The 21,340-nt window shown below is 46.8% G+C and overlaps 1 protein-coding gene across 4 annotated transcripts in view; it reads left to right on the top strand.

Moving 5' to 3' along the window:
- Nucleotides 1-21,340, top strand: part of LOC128698178 (uncharacterized) — a 393,415-nt gene that overhangs the window by 301,795 nt on the left and 70,280 nt on the right. For all 4 annotated transcript variants that reach the window (XM_070098652.1, XM_070098653.1, XM_070098654.1 and 1 more), the window contains exon 3: nt 13,429-13,775. In XM_070098652.1, coding sequence (XP_069954753.1) covers nt 13,443-13,775 — 333 coding nt within the window. In that variant the 5' untranslated portion in view covers nt 13,429-13,442. The remainder of the gene's footprint in view (nt 1-13,428; nt 13,776-21,340) is intronic.

A 21,340-nucleotide genomic window follows, 5' to 3' on the forward strand; every position in this document is an offset into this window, starting at 1 on the left:
GTTGAAATCGCCCATTACCAGTAACTTTGCTCTGCTCGAGTGAGCTCTTCTTGCCACCTCAGCCAGTGTGTCCACCATCACCCTGTTGTTTTCTTCGTACTCCTCTCTTGGCCTCCTGCAGTTCTGTGGTGGGTTATACATCACTCCAATGACTACTTTATGTTCTCCGGACTGAATTGTACCTACAATGTAATCTCTTTCTCCAATCATGTCCATGCCTTCCATTTCCTCAAATCCCCATCGGTGTTTTACGAGCAGTGCTCTCAGTAGTAGTAACCAGTTACCAGTAACCAGTGTACCGTTGACTCAACGACCAACCGTCTCTGCCTGAGTCACTATCTGAACTCATATTGCGCTGACCTGGCATTATTCAAAGACCCCCTCACATATGGGTACTGTGGGAGGCCAGTCAGTCAGTGTTAAGAGAGCAGAGAGATAGGTACGGCTGTAAGGGCGCACTCCACATTATCTGTAATTATACATACTACCAGCCTACGTGAGTATTTCTTTACCTAATCCACGTGTCGAACTCCCACATGATAAATGGTGGCAGCGGTGGGAACGTGGATTTAAGTTTTAAGGGTAATTCAAGACGTTATAAGACTATTTGTGAGTAGCCGGCGGGTCAAAGGTGACACTCCACATTATCTGTAATTATACGTACTACCAGCCTACGTGAGTATTTCTTTACCTAATCCACGTGTCGAACTCCCACATGATAGTGCAACCCCTCCTCCCCCTCTACTCCTTCTATCTTTCCTCAGGATCTGATATCCTGCTGGGAAGATTGTGTCTGTTATTGTCTCAGCGAGTTTTGTTTCTGTGACTGCTATGATGTCTGGGGATTTTTCACTGATTCTTTCATTCCACTCCTCATGTTTATTCATTATTCCATCTGCGTTTGTGTACCAAACCTTTAGTTTCTTTTCTATCATTGTGGTCATGCAAGAATATTGGGGTTGGGGGAGCGAGAGCCTTGGTGGGGGCCTATATGGGGCTGTGGTGTAGGTGGGGTTTGTGTTGATGGGGGTGGGGTCAGAATGCCCATAAGGGACAGCTGTTGGGGTGAGGTTTGTGATATGGGGATTGGTGGCAGAGGGAACAGTGAGTGGGTTGTAGTATAGGTTGCTCAGTTGCGTTGGGAATGTCGCGGGTGGAGTCTTTTGGTGGGAGATTCTGTGGGGTGTGTTTGCCCTTCCTCCTGTGTCTGGGTCCTGCTCATTTTCATTGCTTCTCGTTCCTCCTTGCATCTCTGTACCCTCTCTTTCAGTGTAGTCCTTTCTTCTTGTGTTCTGTCGCGGTCGAGGTATACTCTCTGGTACCCCTCTTTGTCCCTCAGTCTTGCTTTCTCTTGCAGAATCCTGGTTCGAACTGATTCTTCCTTGAAAGTTACTCTGACAGGCCGTATCCTTCCACTCGCAAACCACCCAATTCTCTGAAAATTTGTCACCTGGGTCATATTGCCCTCCCCTATTGTTTTCATGATGCCTTCAATCATTTTTTTCTCCTCCTGTTTTATTTCTTCAAAGTTGGCCCCCTTGGCTTCTTGGAGCCCGTACACAAAAACTGACCTCGCCCTTTCCTCCTCCCACTGAGTCTCCATCTGCGTCCTCTGAGGCATTTTATTTCCTTCCATTGACATGTTCTTGCCTTCAGTCCCTGTCATATCTGAAACTTCTATTCTCAGTGGACTGTCTTTCCTGTCCAGCTGTCCCTTGCTACTGCAGTTGGCTGTTAGAATCTCTGCATATAGCATACCTTCATTGTCTTCGGACCTGTCGTTTGATCTTAGTGTGCTCGTCGTCTTTTCCCTGGCTCCACGTGGGTCTGATAGGGCCTTCATGTACGGCATGTCTCCGTTGTTGCTTACCATCCCCTTGTCTGCGCCTGACTTTGAATTTCCTGATGTCACACCTGAATTGTCATTTGTCTCTCTAATCTGTTTCAGGCTTTGCAGTTTCTCTTCTAAGCACTGTATCCTAGCTTCTGCTGCTAAGACCTGTACTTCCCACTTCCTGCACTCTTCAGCTATCCGCTCCTCCATTTTCTTACCAAGCTCTACTATCTTCCTTCCCCACTCTTCCTCCCTTTTTTGGAGCTCTAGCTCCCAGTCTTTCCTCCCTGGTTCGTCCACCAGATCTCTGGGTTTCCGTCCTCTAAGGCCACCCATTTTTTTTTTACTTTTTATTACCACAGACAGAAGGCTAGAGGAGGGAGAGGGTGTGGGGGAGAGAGAGAGGGGGTAGAGAGAGAGGAGAGAGAAAGGGTAGAAAGAGGGAAAGAGAGGAGAGAGTATGGGGGTGAGGGATAAGACCAAGGGGGAGGGAGAGAAATGTGAGGGGGGAGAGAAAGGGTAGAGAGAGGGAGAAAGAGAGGGAGAGGGAGAGGGAGAGAAAGAGAGAGAGAGGGAGAAAGGAGGGAAGAAGGCTATGAGAGAGAGAAACGCGAGGGAGGGAAAAGGCAAGAGGTCTGTGGGGGAGGCGGTCAAATTCCAAGGATCAGCTGTGTGTACTCACCTAGTTGTGGTTTCAGGGGTCGAGACCCAGCTCCTGGCCCCGAGTGTGTATGTGTGTGCGCACGTGTGTGTGTGTGTGAGCACGTCAGTTGTTTATATGTCCCAGAAATACAATTCACTTCTGTGTATCCGTAATACTAATGAGATACCATTAACACTGAGAGTAGTTCTAATAATTATAATACTAGCGTGTGTTAACAAGTCATTCTTTCACCCAGTTATGTACTACCTTTTACTACATGTGTAGAGGAGGGAGAGGGTGTGGGGGAGAGAGAGAAAGGGTAGAAAGAGGGAGAGAGAGGAGAGAGAAAGGGTAGAAAGAGGGAGAGAGAGGAGAGAGTATGGGGGTGAGGGATAAGACCAAGGGGGAGAGAGAGAAATGTGAGGGGGAGAGAAAGGGTAGAGAGAGGGAGAAAGAGAGGGAGAGGGAGAGAAAGAGAGAGAGAGGGAGAAAGGAGGGAAAGAGGCTATGAGAGAGAGAAATGCGAGGGAGGGGAAAGGTAAGAGGTCTGTGGGGGAGGCGGTCAAATTCCAAGGATCAGCTGTGTGTACTCACCTAGTTGTGTGTGTATGTGTGTGTGTGTGTCTGTACTCACCTAATTGTGGTTGCATGGGTCGAGACTCAGCTCCTGGCCCCGCCTCTTTACTGATCGCTACTAGGTCCTCTCTCTCCCTGCTTCCTGAGCTGTATCATACCTCTTCTTAAAACTATGTATGGTTCCTGCCTCCACTACTTCACTTGCTAGGCTATTCCACTTCCTGACGACTCTATGACTGAAGAAATACTTCCTAACGTCCCTGTGACTCGTCTGAGTCTTCAGCTTCCAGTTGTGACCCCTTGTCCCTGTGTCCCCTCTCTGGAACATCCTATCTCTGTCCACCTTGTCTATTCCCCGCAGTATCTTGTATGTCGTTATCATGTCTCCCCTGACCCTTCTGTCCTCCAGTGTCGTCAGTCCGATTTCCCTCAACCTTTCCTCGTACAACATTCCCCTGAGCTCCGGGACTAGCCTTGTTGCAAACCTTTGTACTTTCTCTAACTTCTTGACGTGCTTGACCAGGTGTGGGTTCCAGACTGGTGCTGCATACTCCAGTATGGGCCTAACATACACAGTGTACAGTGCCTTGAACGATTCCTTATTAAGGTATCGGAACGCTATTCTCAGGTTTGCCAGGTGCCCGTATGCTGCAGCAGTTATTTAGTTGATGTGTGCCTCCGGTGATGTGCTCGGTGTTATGGTCACCCCAAGGTCTTTCTCCCTGAGTGAGGTCTGTAGTCTTTGTCCACCTAGCCTATACTCTGTCTAAGGTCTTCTTTGCCCCTTCCCAATCTTCATGACTTTGCATTTGGCTGGATTGAATTCGAGAAGCCAGTTACTGGACCACATGTCCAGCCTGTCCAGGTCTCTTTGCAGTCCTGCCTCATCCTCATCCGATTTAATTCTTCTCATCAACTTCACATCATCTGCGAACAGGGACACTTCAGAGTCTATTCCTTCCATCATGTTCACATATATCAAAAATAGCACTGGTCCTAGAACTGACCCCTGTGGGACCCCGCTCATCACAGGCGCCCACTGTGATACCTCTTCACGTACCATGACTCGTTGCTGCCTCCCTGTCAGGTATTCCCTGATCCATTGCGCCTGATCCTCCAGCTTCTGCACTAATCTCTTGTGGGGAACTGTGTCAAAGGCCTTCCTGCAGTCTAGGAAAACGCAATCTACCCACCCCTCTCGTGTCTTACTTCTGTTACCTTGTCATAAACCTCCAGGAGGTTTGTGATACACGATTTGCCTTCCATGAACCCATGCTGGTTTTCATTTATAATCTTGTTCCTTTCCAGGTGTTCGACCACTCTCCTCCTGATAATCTTCTCCATGACTTTGCACACAATACATGTCAGAGACACAGGTCTGTAATTTAGTGCCTCGTTTCTGTTTCCTTTCTTAAATATGGGGACTACATTAGCTGTCTTCCATTTCTCAGGTAGTTGCCCAGTTTCAAGGGATGTGTTGAAGATTGTGGTTAGAGGCACGCACAGCATCTCTGCTCCTTCTCTAAGGACCCATGGGGAGATGTCCGGTCCCATCGCCTTTGAGGTGTCAAGATCACTTAGGAGCTTCTTCACCTCCTGCTCGGTTGTTCGTATGTCATGCAACACTTGTTGGTATATTCCCTCTTGATGTTCCCTTCTGTGCTGTCTTCCCACAGCCCTTCCTGTCTCACTGTAAAAACTTCCTTAAATCTCCTGTTCAGCTCCTCACATACCTCCTGATCATTTCTTGTGAGTTCTCCACCTTCTGTCCTTAATCTGATCACCTCGTCTTTGACTGTTGTCTTCCTCCTGATGTGGCTATACAACAGTTTTGGGTCAGTCTTGATTCTTGATGCTGTCATTTTCATACTGTCGCTGGGCCTCCCTCCTTACCTGTGCATACTCATTCCTGGCTCTGCGACTGATCTCCCTATTTTCGTGTGTTCTCTGCCTTCTGTACTTTTTCCATTCTCTATTGCACTTTGTTTTTGCCTCCTTACACCGTCGGGTAAATCAGGGGCTCGTTCTGGTCTTCCCGTTGTTACTGTTGCCCTTGGGAATAAACCTTTCCACTGCCTACTTGCATTTTGTTGTTACATATTCCATTATTTCATTTACTGGTTTTCCTGCCAGTTCTCTGTCCCACTGGACCTCCTGCAGGAAGTTCTTCAACCCTATGTAGTCCCCTCTTTTATAGTCAGGCTTTTCCCATTCAACTCCTGTTATTCTCTCCACTTGCAGCTCTACTATGTATTCAAAGCACAGAACCACGTGGTCGCTAGCTCCCAGGGAACTCTCATACTTGATGTCCTCAATGTCTGAGCTGCCCAGGGTGAACACAAGGTCCAATCTTGCTGGTTCATCCTCCCCTCTCACTCTGGTAGTGTCCTTAACATGTTGGTGCATGAGGTTTTCCAGCACTATGTCCAACATCCTGGCTCTCCATGTTTCGGGACCCCATGTGGCTCCAGGTTTTCCCAGTCAATCTCCCTGTGGTTGAAATCCCCCATAACCAGCAACTTTGCTCTGCTGGAGTGAGCTCTTCTTGCCACCTCAGCATGTGTGTCCACCATTGCTCTGTTGCTCTCGTCATATTCCTATCTTGGCCTCCTGCAGTTCTGTGGTGGATTATACATCACTGCAATGACCACTTTGTGTTCCCCAGACTGAAGTGTACCTACTATGTAGTCTCTTTCTCCCGTCTCATCTATGCCTTCCATTTTCTCGAATTTCCATCTGTTTTTTACGAGCAGAGCAACCCTACCTCTCCCTCTGCCCCCTCTATCTTTCCTCATGATCTGGTATCCTGGTGGGAAGATTGCATCTGTTATTGTCTCCATGAGTTTTGTTTCTGTAACTGCTATGATGTCTGGGGACTTCTCATTGATTCTTTCTTGCCATTCCTCATTGAGATCTTTACTCGCAACTCACTGCTTTTAGTGAGGTTCCTTCTTCATCCTCCATTGATGAGCTCCTACACCTCTTCTCGACGTCAGTTTATACCACAGCTTCTCATTCTATACCCCAAACCTCAGGCAGGCATTCTCAGAAGTGCGTGCCTTGGTGGTCTCCTGCTTGTGCTCGTGCAGTGTGTTTGAAACGCGCTGCATGGGGCAGGTACTGGTACAATAGAACTGCTGAGAGACTTCTTGATTTTAAGCAGAAGCGTGCGATCGCTCGCCGTGTCATCCGTGAAGCTAAACGCACTTGCTGGCGAGACTATATTTCCACCATCTCCTCTGCTTCTTCTATGAGTGCAGTCTGGAAAAAAGTGAGGAAATTGAGTGGTAAATACTCTCCTGACCCAGCTCCTGTTCTACGGGTCGCTGGTGTTGATGTAGCAAACCCTCTCGACGTTGCCATTGAACTTGGCACACATCTGGTCCGTATTTACTGGGGGCTCCATCTATGCCCCTCGTTTCTTTCCTCAAAGTCTGCCAGAGAGTTAGTACCCTTGGACTTTTCTTCTCTCAGAGAAGAACAGTATAATGTGCCTTTTACACTTCAAGAAGTGGAGGCAACGCTCTCTGCTTGCCGATCATGGGCAGCTGGGCCTGACGACATTCATATTCATATGTTACAACATTTACATCGGTCAGCCCTTAGTCCTCTTACACCTCTTCAATCTTATTTGGGCACAAGGAGTTCTTCCCCAGCTGTGGAAATCTGCCATTGTTCTCCCTTTCTGCAAACCGGGTACTACAGGACATGCCTCCCACTATCGTCCCATCGCTCTTACTAGTGCAGTTTACAAAGTGATGGAACGTCTCGTAAATCGACGTTTAATGTGGTGTTTAGAGACACACAACAGTCTCTCCACTAGTCAATATGGCTTTCGTAAGGGCCGTTCTACCATAGACCCCTTACTACGCTTGGATACATATGTTCGTAATGCCTTTGCGAATAATCACTCAGTTATTGCCATATTTTTTGACCTTGAGAAGGCATATGACACAACTTGGAGGTATAATATTTTGGCCCAGGCCAACTCGTTAGGCCTCGAGGCAATCTGCCATCCTTCCTTAAGAACTTTTTAACTGACAGACATTTTCATGTTCGAGTCAATAATATTCTTTCCCCGGACTTCGCCCAAGCTGAAGGTGTCTCTCAGGGATGTGTTCTAAGCACAACACTTTTTCTCCTTGCTATAAATGATTTGACCTCTGTTCTTCCACCCAATATTTGGGCATCACTCTATGTTGATGACTTCACTATTGCTTGTGCAGGCGCTGACTGTCATCTCATTGCAGTTTCTCTCCAGCATGCGGTCGACTGTGTTTCCACTTGGGCCACCATGCATGGGTTTAAATTTTCAAGTACCAAAACTCACCAAATTACTTTCACGAGACGCTCTGTCATCTCCGATCATCCTTTGTTTCTCTATGGCTCCCGTATCCCCGAACGTGATACAGTCAGGTTTCTAGGCCTTCTCTTTGATCGTAGGTTATCCTGGAAACCTCACATTACCTCTCTGAAGGCAACTTGTCACAGCCGGCTAAACCTTCTTAAAACCCTTGCTCATCTTTCCTGGGGAGCTGATCGTCAAACTCTGCTTCGCCTACATTCAGCCCTCGTTTTATCGAAACTCGATTATGGTGACCAGATTTATTCAGCGGCCTCTCCTGCTACTCTCTCTAGCCTTAACCCTATCCATCACCAAGGATTACGTTTGTGCCTTGGTGCTTTTCGCTCTTCCCCTGTTGAGAGCCTCTATGCAGAAGCGAATGTTCCATCCTTGTCTGATCGCCGTGATGCCCATTGCCTTCGCTACTATGTACGCTCTCACGATTTCCACAATCCTTCCATTTATAGAATGGTCATCGATATTAGTAGACATTCTTTATTCGTTCGCCGCCCCTGTTTGCTCCGTCCCTTTTCTCTTCGCCTACATTCACTCTTGTCTTCCCTTCAGTTACCACCTTTATATATTCATGTAGCATCTCACTTTTCCCTACCCCCCTGGGAAGTTCCAGCTGTTCGGGTCTGTTCTTTCTCACTCCCTTGCTCGAAAGCTCAACTGCCTATGGTGGCTTCCCGCTCTCTTTTTCTTGATCACTTCCACTCCCATTCTCATGCCATCGCTGTGTACACAGATGGCTCTAAGTCTTCAGACGGCGTCGGATTCGCAGCAGTGTTTCCGGACAGCGTCGTGCGGGGGCATTTACTATCTTCGGCTAGCATTTTTACTGCTGAATTGTATGCCATTCTTGCAGCACTTATTCGTATTTCATCTATGCCTGTGTCATCATTTGTGGTAGTCTCAGACTCCCTTAGTGCTCTACAGGGTATACGAAAATTTGATACATCTCACCCTCTAGTTCTCCGTATCCAACTTTGGCTACGCCGTATCTCTACGAAGCATAAAGATATTATTTTTGTTGGGTCCCTGGTCATGTCGACGTACAGGACAATGAACAGGCAGACACTGCTGCGCGGTGAGCAGTACATGACCTACCAATTTCCTATAGAGGTGTTCCATTTCTGGACTATTTTGCTGCAATAGCTACCCACCTTCACGCCAGTTGGCAACAACGTTGGTCAACTCTGCTTGGTAACAAACTTCATTCTATTAAACCGAGCATAAGTTACTGGCTGTCTTTTGTCATCAGTGCCGTGGTTGGGAGACCACTCTCTCCCGTCTTCGCATTGGCCACACTCATCTTACTCACGGGTATCTCATGGAGAGGCACCCTGTACCTCTCTGTGAGCAGTGTCAAGTTCCTGTATCGATTAGCCACATTCTGTTAGACTGCCCTCTCTATCAACGAGCACGCAGAATTTACCTCCAATGCCGTCTTCGTTCTACTACTCTCTCTTTACCTTCCCTTCTTGCTGATGGACCCTCCTTTAATCCTGACTCTCTCATTGACTTCTTGACAACGACTGATTTACTCCACAAACTCTGATGATGATACCTTACACACTCACCTCATCCCTTTCTAGCTCAGTCTCTTGCTGCCCTTTACCCTTTCACCATCCACTGCTCCGCTGTTATCCGTAACCTATTACTCATCCACCTCCCTTTTGCCACCTGATGCCCTCGCTTCCTTCCTGCCCTGCAGCGCTGTATAGCCCTTGTGGCTTAGCGCTTCTTTTTTTATTATAATAATGCCATTCCTCATGTTTATTCGTTAATCCATCTGCATTTGTGTACCAAACCTTCAACTTCTGTCCTAATACTGTAACTGTGGTGCGGGGGGTGGGAACAGAGGGATCGGTGTGTGATGGTTTGGATTGTTCAGTTGCCTTGGGGGTGTCGTGGCTGGAGTCCTTCTGCAGGTGTTTCTGGGGGGTGTGCTTGTCCTTCCATTTGATCCTGGGTTATTCTGCTCTCCTTTTTCATTTCCTCCCATTTCTTCTCTCGTTTTTGAACTCTCTCTTTCATCGTCTTCCTTTCGTCCTGTGTTCTGTCTCGATCGAGGTACACACTCCGGAACTCCTGCTTGCCTCTCAGCCGTGCTTCCTCCTGCAGGATCATGGTTCGGGTTGATTCTGCCTTGAAAATCACTTTGAGAGGCCGATTCCTTTTCTTTGTGAACCACCCGATTCTCCGAAAATTTGCCACCTGGGTCATGTCCCCCTCGCCTATCACCTTCATGATGTCTTTAATCGCTTTTTTCCCCTCCTGCTTTTTTTCATCATAAGTTTCCCCTTTAGCTTCGTCTAGCCCATAGACAAACACGGATCTCTCCCTTTCCACCTCCCACTGTGACTCCCATTGCATCCTCTGATGTGTTTTAGTTCCTTCCCGTGGAGTGTTCCTTCCTTCAGTCCCTTCCCTAGTTATGGCCCCTATGCTTCTTGGTTTGTCCTTCCTGCTCACCTGTTCCTGGCCCCCACAGGTATCTGGTATGGTCCCTGCACATGTCCTAGTTCCTTCCATGTCTTCCAACCTCTCATTCTGTCCTAGTGTGCTCCCTGTCTTTGTTTTGGCCCCATGTAGGTTTGACAGGACCTCTGCATACACTTTAGTTTCCATGCTCCCTTCAGACCTGCTGTCTGTGTCTGATGTAGCCATTGCCGATGCTACTTCTGTAATATCTTTGTCTCTATGCTGTTTCAGATGTCTCAGCTCCTCTTCTAATCTCTCTATCTTGATTTCTGCTGCTGTGGCCTGTTGCTTCCACCTTCTGCATTCTGCTGCTAACCTCTCTTCCATCTTCCTTTCCAGCTCATCTAGTCTCCTTCCCCAGTCTTCCTCCCTTTTTATGAGCTCTACCTCCCATTCCTCCCTCCCAGATTCGTCCTTGAAGCTCTATGTCCTCATCCTGGTTCTAGGTTCCCCCGTTGCTCCACAGAAGGGGGGACGGGTGGTTAGGGGGAGGGGAATAGATGGTTAGGAGGAGAGGGGATGGATGGTTATGGGGAGGGGGAGGATGGTTATTGGAGGGGTAGAGATAGTTGGGGGAGGGGGTTAGGTGGTTTGGGGGAGGGGTAGGTGGTTAGGGAAGGGGGAGAGGTGGTTAGGGGAGGGGGGAGTACGTGTTTGAGAGAGAAGGGATGGATGGTTATGGGGGAGGGGGAGGATGGTTATTGGAGGGAGGGAGGCAGTTGGGGGGGTTAGATGGTTTGGGGAGGGGTTAGGTGGTTTGGGGGAGGGGTAGGTGGCTAAGGTGAGGTGGTTAGGGAAGGGGGAGAGGTGGTTAGGGGAGGGGGGGTACGTGTTTGTGTCAAGTGGTGGTGTGTGTGCATGTGTGTGTGTGTGTGTGTGTGTGTGTGTGTGTGTGTGTGTGTGTATTCTCCTAGTTAGTTACCATATTGTCCTAGTGCAGGTGTGTGTATATGTGTGTGTTCGTGTGTATGGGGGGAGGTGTGAGGGGGAGATACTGCTAACACATACCAGTAATTCTGGGTTATAAAAAGCAGAACTTGCTACTAGGGTCTAGAGCTTCTATGAGTGTCTACCCTTGTATGTGTGTGCTTGTGTGTGAGGGAGGGATGGATAGGGGGGGTAGGTGGTGTGGTTGAAAGATCCGTTGTGTAGGCACAAATTTAGTCTCATTTATCTGTGTGTGTGTGTGTGTGTCTGTGTATGTGTGTGTGTGTGTCTGTGTGTGTGTGTGTGTCTGTGTGTGTCTGTGTGTGTGTCTGTGTGTGTGTCTGTGTGTGTGTCTGTGTGTGTGTCTGTGTGTGTGTCTATGTGTGTGTGTGTGTGTGCGTGTGCGTGTGTGTGTGTGTGTGTGTGTGTGTGTGTGTGTGTGTGTGCGCTCGCGTGTGCGTGTGTGTGTGTGCATGCGTGCATACTCACCTAGTTGTACTCACCTAGTTGTGGTTGCGGGGGCCAAATCACGGCTCCTGGCCCCGCCTCTTCACTTGGCCGCTACCCGGTCACTCTTCCCGCTAAGTGAGCTTTATCATACCTCTTCTTAAAGCTATGTATGGATCCTGCCTCCACTACATCACTACCCAGGCTATTCCACTTCGTGACAACTCTGTGACTGAAGAAATACTTCCTAACATCCCTGTGGTTCATCTGAGTCTTCAGCTTCCAACTGTGACCCCTTGTTGCTGTGTCCCATCTGTGGAATATCCTGTCTCTGTCCACCTTGTCTATACCGCTCAGTATTTTATATGTCGTTATCATATCCTCCCTATCTCTCCTGTCTTCCAGTGTCGTCAGGTTGATTTCCCTTAACCTCTCCTCGTAGGACGTACCCCTTAGCTCCGGGACCAGTCTTGTTACAAACCTTTGCACTTTCTCTAGTTTCCTTACATGCTTGGCTAGGTGAGGGTTCCAAACTGGCGCTGAATATTCCAATATGGGCCTAACCTATACAGTGTATAGAGTCCTCAATGACTCCTTATTTAGATGTCGGAATGCTGTTCTTATGTTTGCCAGGCGCCCGTATGCTGCAGCAGTTATTTGGTTGATGTGCGCCTTAAATGTTCCCGGTGTTATACTCACACCAGGATCCTTTTCCTTGAGTGAGGTTTGTAGGCTCTGGCCCCCTCTAGACTGTACTCCGTCTGTGGTCTTCTTTGCCCTTCCCCAGTCTTCACAACTTTGCACTTGGTAGGGTTGAACTCCAGGATCCAGTTTCTGGACCTGGCCTGCAGTTTGTCTAGATCTCTCTCTAGTTCTGCCTGGTCTTCGTCCGATTGAATTCTTCTCATCAACTTCACATCATCTGCAAACAGGGACGCTTCGAAGTTTGTTCCTTCCGTCATGTCGTTCACAAATACCAGAAACAGCACTGGTCCTAGGACTGATCCCTGTGGCACCCCACTCGTTACCGGCGCCCACTCCGACACCTCGCCACATACCATGGCTCGCTGTTGACTTCCTGACAGGTATTCCCTGATCCACTGTAGTGCCTTCCCTGTTATCCCTTCTTGGTCCTCCAGCTTCTGCACTAATCTCTTGTGTGGAACTGTATCAAACGCCTTCTTACAGCCCAAGAAATTGCAATCTTCCCACCCCTCTCTATCTTGTCTTACTGCTGTCACCCTGTCATAGAACTCCAGTAGGTTTGTTACGCAGAATTTCCGGTCCCTGAAACCGTGCTGGCTGTCGTTGATAAGCTCATTCCTTTCTTGGTGTTCCACCACTCTTCTGATAATTTTCTCCATGACCTTGCATACTATACACGTCAGTGACACTGGTCTGTAGTTTAATGCTTCGTGTCTGTCTCCTTTTTTAAAAACGGGACTCCATTTACTGTCTTCCATACTTCCGGTAGTCCTGTTTCGATAGATGTGTTGAAGATAGTTGTTAGTGGTACACAAAGTGTCTCTGCTCCCTCTCTCAGGACCCATGGAGAGATGTTATCCGGCCCCATCGCCTTTGAGGGACCTAACTCGCTTAGCGGCCTCTTCACTTCTTCCTCGGTTGTATATATTGTGTCCAGCACTTGATGGTTTACTCCACCTTTCTGCCTTTCTGGAGGCCCTTCTGTCTCCTCTGTGAACACTTCTTTGAATCTCCTGTTGAGTTCCTCGCATACTTCGCGGTCGTTTTTTGTGACCTCCCCTCCTACCTTCCTCAGCCTGATTACCTGGTCCTTGACTATTGCATTCCTCCTGATGTGGCTGTACAACAGTTTTGGTTCAGATTTGGCTTTCGCTGCATTGTCATTCTCATGTTGCTTTTGGGCCTCCCATCTTACCTGTGCATACGCGCGCGCGCGCGCGCGTGTGTGTGTGTGTGTGTGTGTGTGTGTGTGTGTGTGTGTGTGTGTGTGTGTGTGTGTGTGTGTGTGTGTGTGTGTGTGTGTGTATCCCGTGGGAGAGATATGTATTATTTTTGTTTACATCTTTGTAGCCTTTTAGCTACACCTTTGTAAATATATGCTTTATTTTAGCTTACTTTATTTGCGTTTAGCGTGTTGATGATTGGATATGGGTTGATGATGTGTGCGTGTGTGTTTTGTTACAGGTTCTGGGGGTGTGATGACGACGGCCAGTGGCGGCTACGTAACAGACATGCCAGCAGCGGCAGCGGCGGCGGCGGCCACGGCAGCGGCGGCGACAGCGGCGGGTGGCGGTAATACCGGCGGGGGTAGCGGCGGGAGTACTCATGATTCACCGTCACCTTCGTCGAGTTCACCAGCGTCGTCCTCCGAGGGAGGGTTGACCACTACCACCACCACTACCACAACTACCACCACTACTACCACCACTACCAGCAGACACAGCGCCTCGTCACAGCCCTCAGCCACCACCATCACCAACACTACGCCCCTCCTCACCATAGTGCCCGCCCTCCACGCCAGCCCCACCAGGGTGAGTCCTCCCGCTCTCCACGCCAGCTCCACCAGGGTGAGTCCTTCCTCATACCCTCCCCAGCACCCTCACTCCCTCATACCTTCTCCAGCACCCATCGTCCCCCATATCCTCCACAGCACCCTCTCTCGTACCCTCCCTAGCACCCTCCCTCCCTCCATCATTCACTTCTTTCTGTCCTCGGTCCTTCCCTTCCTTGGTAGCCTCATTCATACACCAAGAAACAGCTTATCTTCCCGCTGTGTAACTCTTATATGGAATGAAGTAGCAGTACGATGCTGTGGTATCCAGTTTTTCTAAATATAAATTGTAGTCACTTTCAGGTATTATTCTCCCAGGGGTTACACCTATTATTGTTGGAGCAGTGGAACAGAATTCTTCCTCCGTCAGCCATGCGTGTTGTAAGAGGCGACTAACATGCCGGGAGCAAGGCGCTAGTAACCCCTTCTCCTGTATACATTACTAAAGTTAAAAAGAAAAACTTGTGTTTTTCTTTTTTAGGCCACCCTGCCTCGGTGGGACACGGCCGGTTTGTTGAAAGAAATCAGTTACTGAGAAAACACTGAGAAATACTGAGACCCGCTGAAAGCTATGTGGAAACCCTTGCAGAAAAAAAGCTGTAAGACATAAAATATGTGTGTGTGTGTGTGTGTGTGTGTGTGTGTGTGTAAATATGTTTATCCGTGTATATATAAGTATCAGTTAGGTAACAAAACAGTTAGCTTCCACCTAGATCTTTTAGGTCTGAGGCTGTTAGTATATCATATTATGTATCCTGTGATCAATTAATTCCGTGGTTGTTGACCTGATGTAACTGGAGGTAAATCTTGAGTATTAATATAAAGGTTCCGTACTGGATCAGGTACAATGACACTGACTGAGCTAAACATAGCAATTTGATAGCGGATAAACACACACACACACACACACACACACACACACACACACACACACACACACACACACACACACACACACACACACACACACACACACACACACACGCGCGCGCGCGCTTATACCTTATAAAGGAATCGTTGAAGACACTGTACACTGTGTACGTCAGGCCCATACTGGAGTATGCAGCACCAGTTTGGAACCCACACCTGGTCAAGCACGTCAAGAAATTAGAGAAAGTACAAAGATTTGCAACAAGGCTAGTTCCAGAGCTCAGGGGAATGTCCTACGAAGAATGGTTGAGGGAAATCTGGCTGACGACACTGGAGGACAGGAGGGTCAGGGGAGACATAACAACATACAAAATAATGCGTGGAATAGACAAGATGGACAGAGACAGGATGTTCCAGAGAGGGGACACAGAAACAAGGGGTCATAATTGGAAGCTGAAGACTCAGACGAGTCACAGGGATGTTAGGAAGTACTTCTTCAGTCACAGAGGTGTCAGAAAGTGGAATAGCCTAGCAAGTGATGTAGTGGAGGCAGGAACCATACATAGCTTTAAGACGAGGTATGACACAGCTCAGGAAGCAGAGAGAGGACCTAGTAGCGATCATTGAAGAGGCGGGGCCAGGAGCTGAGTATCGACCCCTGCAACCACAGTTAGGTGAGTACACACACACACACACACACAACACACAACACACAACACACAACACACACACACACACACACACACACACACACACACACACACACACACACACACACACACACAGAAGGTGGAGAACTCACAAGAAATGATCAGGAGGTATGTGAGGAGCTGAACAGGAGATTTAAGGAAGTTTTTACAGTAGAGACAGGAAGGGCTGTGGGAAGACAGCACAGAAGGGAACATCAAGAGGGAATATACCAACAAGTGTTGGATGACATACGAACAACTGAGGAGGAGGTGAAGAAGCTCTTAAGTGACCTTGACACCTCAGAGGCGATGGGACCGGACAACATCTCCCCATGGGTCCTTAGAGAAGGAGCAGAGATGCTGTGCGTGCCTCTAACCACAATCTTCAACACATCCCTTGAAACTGGGCAACTACCTGAGAAATGGAAGACAGCTAATGTAGTCCCCATATTTAAGAAAGGAAACAGAAACGAGGCACTAAACTACAGACCTGTGTCTCTGACATGTATTGTGTGCAAAGTCATGGAGAAGATTATCAGGAGGAGAGTGGTCGAACACCTGGAAAGGAACAAGATTATAAATGAAAACCAGCATGGGTTCATGGAAGGCAAATCTTGTATCACAAACCTCCTGGAGTTTTATGACAAGGTAACAGAAGTAAGACACGAGAGAGAGGGGTGGGTAGATTGCGTTTTCCTAGACTGCAGGAAGGCCTTTGACACAGTTCCCCACAAGAGATTAGTGCAGAAGCTGGAGGATCAGGCGCACGTAAAAGGGAGGGCACTGCAATGGATAAGGGAATACCTGACAGGGAGGCAGCAACGAGTCATGGTACGTGAAGAGGTATCACAGTGGGCGCCTGTTACGAGCGGGGTCCCACAGGGGTCAGTTCTAGGACCAGTGCTATTTTTGATATATGTGAACGACATGATGGAAGGAATAGACTCTGAAGTGTCCCTGTTCGCAGATGACGTGAAGTTGATGAGAAGAATTAAATCGGACGAGGATGAGGCAGGACTGCAAAGAGACCTGGACAGGCTGGAAATGTGGTCCAGCAACTGGCTTCTCGAATTCAATCCAGCCAAATGCAAAGTCATGAAGATTGGAGAGGGGCAAAGAAGACCTTAGACAGAGTATAGGCTAGGTGGACAAAGACTACAGACCTCACTCAGGGAGAAAGACCTTGGGGTGACCATAACACCGAGCACATCACCGGAGGCACACATCAACCAAATAACCGCTGCAGCATACGGGCGCCTGGCAAACCTGAGAATAGCGTTCCGATACCTTAATAAGGAATCGTTCAAGACACTGTACACTGTGTATGTTAGGCCCATACTGGAGTATGCAGCACCAGTCTGGAACCCACACCTGGTCAAGCACGTCAAGAAGTTAGAGAAAGTACAAAGGTTTGCAACAAGGCTAGTCCCAGAGCTCAAGGGAATGTCGTACGAGGAAAGGTTAAGGGAAATCGGACTGACGACACTGGAGGACAGAAGGGTCAGGGGAGACATGATAACGACATACAAGATACTGCGGGGACTAGACAAGGTGGACAGAGATAGGATGTTCCAGAGAGGGGACACAGGGACAAGGGGTCACAACTGGAAGCTGAAGACTCAGACGAGTCACAGGGACGTTAGGAAGTATTTCTTCAGTCATAGAGTTGTCAGCAAGTGGAATAGCCTAGCAGTTGAAGTAGTGGAGGCAGGAACCATACATAGTTTTAAGAAGAGGTATGACAAAGCTCAGGAAACAGAGAGAGAGAGGATCCAGTAGCGATCAGTGAAGAGGCGGGGCCAGGAGCTGAGTCTCGACCCCTGCAACCACAATTAGGTGAGTACAATTAGGTGAGTACACACACATACACACACACACACACACACACACACATACATGCATACATACAGACACACACACACACACACACACACACACACACACACACACACACACACACACACACACACACACACACACACACACACACACACACACACACACACACACACACACACACACACACACACACACAGGAGAGAGAGGGATGGGTAGGCTTCATAGACTGTACTACACAAGAGACCGGTTGGAAAGCTAGAGGGGCAGACATGAATACCGGGGAAAGTACTGCAGTGGATCAGGGAATACCTGGCAGGAAGGAAACAATGTGTCGGTACGAGACGAGCTGTCAGAGTGGGTGCATGTGTGAATGGGGTTCCACAAGGGTCAGTCCTAGGTCCGTTGCTGTTTCTTGTATGTGAATAACATGACGGTAGGGATAGAGTGAGAGGTGTCCCTGTTTGCAGACGATGTGAAACTAGTGAGAATGAAAGTGTTCGAGGATCTGTTAAGTCTACCAGGGGATCTGGACAGGCTGCAAGCCTGGTCCGACAAATGGCTCCTGAAGTTTAACTTCAGCAAGTGCAAAATTACGAAGCTTTGGGAAGGACAAAGAAGACCGTAGACGGAGCACCGCCTAAGAGGATCTTGGGGTAAGCATCATACCTAGCATATATCTTGAGGCGCACATCAACCAAATAACTGCTGCAGCATACGGGCGCCTGGCAAACCTGAGAGTAGCAGTTTCAACATCTAAGTAAGGCGTTATTTACGGCACTGTACACCGTGTAAGTCAGGCCCATATTAGAATATGCAGCACCAATATGGAACCTACACCTGGTTAAACACGATCAAGAAATTAGAAAAAGTGCAATGGTTTGCAACAAGACAAGTCTCGGAGCTGAGGGGTTTGTCCTAAGGGAACTCAATCTGACAACACTGGAGGACAGGAGGGATAAGTGGGACATGATAACAACGTATAAAATACTGAGAGGAATTGACAAGGTGGATAGGGACAGAATGTTTCTAAGATGTGATACACGAGTACACACCCCAGAAAATGTACAGTATAGAGATATGTGGTATTTTAATTCTGGAACGTTAAAAGCATCACTCAAGAGAAGATCACGGTGCGTCACCTGTGTGAGGGAATGGATTAGAATGCTGTATTTATACGATCTGTGATTTTTACGAGCGATGAGAAACCAGTGAAGGATATTATGATAAATGCAACTTATATCAATTGCAACCTTATTAAAGCTCAACCAAGTGTTAATGATCATGTTTTAACCCTGAGAAACATCGTGAAGCGATGTTTAGTAAAGTTAAAGAAACATCGTGAAGCAATGTTTACCTCAGTATTAGTTTTAACTGTGAAAAACATCGTAAAAACTTGAGACCAATGTTTGGTAGTGTTGTATACAACAGCATGCTCGACAGTCTTATATACGGAATCATACAGGATTTGTTTGACAGTGTTGTATACAGTTGTATACGTGGTCTGTATAAAGTATGTTCTGTTAAGAAAGATTAAAAAGAGATAAAGAAGATTCTTTAAAACAACAGAAGCTAGTAACTTTCACGTTAAAACAACAGAAGCTAGTAACCTTCACGTTAAAACAACAGAAGCTAGTAACTTTCACGTTAAAACAACAGAAGCTAGTAACCTTCACGTTAAAACAACAGAAGCTAGTAACTTTCACGTTAAAACAACAGAAGCTAGTAACCTTCACGTTAAAACAACAGAAGCTAGTAACCTTCACGTTAAAACAACAGAAGCTAGTAACCTTCACGTTAAAACAACAGAAGCCAGTAACCTTCACGTTAAAACAACAGAAGCCAGTAACCTTCACGTTAAAACAACAGAAGCTAGTAACCTTCACGTTAAAACAACAGAAGCTAGTAACCTTCACGTTAAAACAACAGAAGCTAGTAACCTTCACGTTAAAACAACAGAAGCCAGTAACCTTCACGTTAAAACAACAGAAGCCAGTAACCTTCACGTTAAAACAACAGAAGCTAGTAACCTTCACGTTAAAACAACAGAAGCTAGTAACCTTCACGTTAAAACAACAGAAGCCAGTAACCTTCACGTTAAAAAAACAGAAGCCAGTAACCTTCACGTTAAAACAACAGAAGCCAGTAACCTTCACGTTAAAACAACAGAAGCTAGTAATTTTCACGTTAAAACAACAGAAGCTAGTAACCTTCACGTTAAAACAACAGAAGCTAGTAACCTTCACGTTAAAACAACAGAAGCTAGTAACCTTCACGTTAGGACAACAGAAGCTAGTAACCTTCACGTTAGGACAACAGAAGCTAGTAACGTTCACGTTAGGACAACAGAAGCTAGTAACCTTCACGTTATGACAACAGAAGCTAGTAACCTTCACGTTATGACAACAGAAGCTAGTAACCTTCACGTTAAAACAACAGAAGCTAGTAACCTTCACGTTAGGACAACAGAAGCTAGTAACCTTCACGTTAAAACAACAGTAGCTAGTAACCTTCACGTTAAAACAACAGAAGCTAGTAACCTTCACGTTAGGACAACAGAAGCTAGTAACGTTCACGTTAGGACAACAGAAGCTAGTAACCTTCACGTTAAAACAACAGAAGCTAGTAACCTTCACGTTAAAACAACAGAAGCTAGTAACCTTCACATTAGGACAACAGAAGCTAGTAACCTTTACGTTAGGACAACAGAAGCTAGTAACCTTCACGTTAGGACAACAGAAGCTAGTAACCTTCACGTTAGGACAACAGAAGCTAGTAACCTTCACGTTAAAACAACAGAAGCTAGTAACCTTCACGTTAGGAAAACAGAAGCTAGTAACCTTCACGTTAGGACAACAGAAGCTAGTAACCTTCACGTTAAAACAACAGAAGCTAGTAACCTTCACGTTAGGAAAACAGAAGCTAGTAACCTTCACGTTAAAACAACAGAAGCTAGTAACCTTCACGTTAGGACAACAGAAGCTAGTAACCTTCACGTTAGGACAACAGAAGCTAGTAACCTTCACGTTAGACAACAGAAGCTAGTAACCTTCACGTTAGGACAACAGAAGCTAGTAACCTTCACGTTAGGACAACAGAAGCTAGTAACCTTCACATTAGGACAACAGAAGCTAGTAACCTTTATGTTAGGACAACAGAAGCTAGTAACCTTCACGTTAGGACAACAGAAGCTAGTTACCTTCACGTTAGGACAACACAAGCTAGTAACCTTTACGTTAGGACAACAGAAGCTAGTAACCTATACGTTTGGACAACAGAAGCTAGTAACCTTCACGTTAGGACAACAGAAGCTAGTAACCTTTACGTTAGGACAACAGAAGCTAGTAACCTATACGTTAGGACAACAGAAGCTAGTAACCTTCACGTTAGGACAACAGAAGCTAGTAACCTTCACGTTAAAACAACAGAAGCTAGTAACCTTCACATTAGGACAACAGAAGCTAGTAACCTTTACGTTAGGACAACAGAAGCAAGTAACCTTCACTTTAGGACAACAGAAGCTAGTAACCTTCACGTTAGGACAACAGAAGCTAGTAACCTTCACGTTAGGACAACAGAAGCTAGTAACCTTTACGTTAAAACAACAGAAGCTAGTAACCTTCACGTTAGGACAACAGAAGCTAGTAACCTTCACGTTAAAACAACAGAAGCTAGTAACCTTCACGTTAGGACAACAGAAGCTAGTAACCTTCACGTTAAAACAACAGAAGCTAGTAACCTTCACGTTAGGACAACAGAAGCTAGTAACCTTCACGTTAAAACAACAGAAGCTAGTAACCTTCACGTTAAAACAACAGAAGCTAGTAACCTTCACGTTAAAACAACAGAAGCTAGTAACTTTCACGTTAAAACAACAGAAGCTAGTAACCTTCACGTTAAAACAACAGAAGCTAGTAACCTTCACGTTAAAACAACAGAAGCTAGTAACTTTCACGTTAAAACAACAGAAGCTAGTAACCTTCACGTTAAAACAACAGAAGCCAGTAACCTTCACGTTAAAACAACAGAAGCTAGTAACCTTCACGTTAAAACAACAGAAGCTAGTAACCTTCACGTTAAAACAACAGAAGCTAGTAACCTTCACGTTAAAACAACAGAAGCCAGTAACCTTCACGTTAAAACAACAGAA

This window comes from Cherax quadricarinatus, chromosome 63 (genome assembly GCF_038502225.1).
Source record: "Cherax quadricarinatus isolate ZL_2023a chromosome 63, ASM3850222v1, whole genome shotgun sequence".
In the NCBI taxonomy this organism is placed as follows: domain Eukaryota; kingdom Metazoa; phylum Arthropoda; class Malacostraca; order Decapoda; family Parastacidae; genus Cherax; species Cherax quadricarinatus.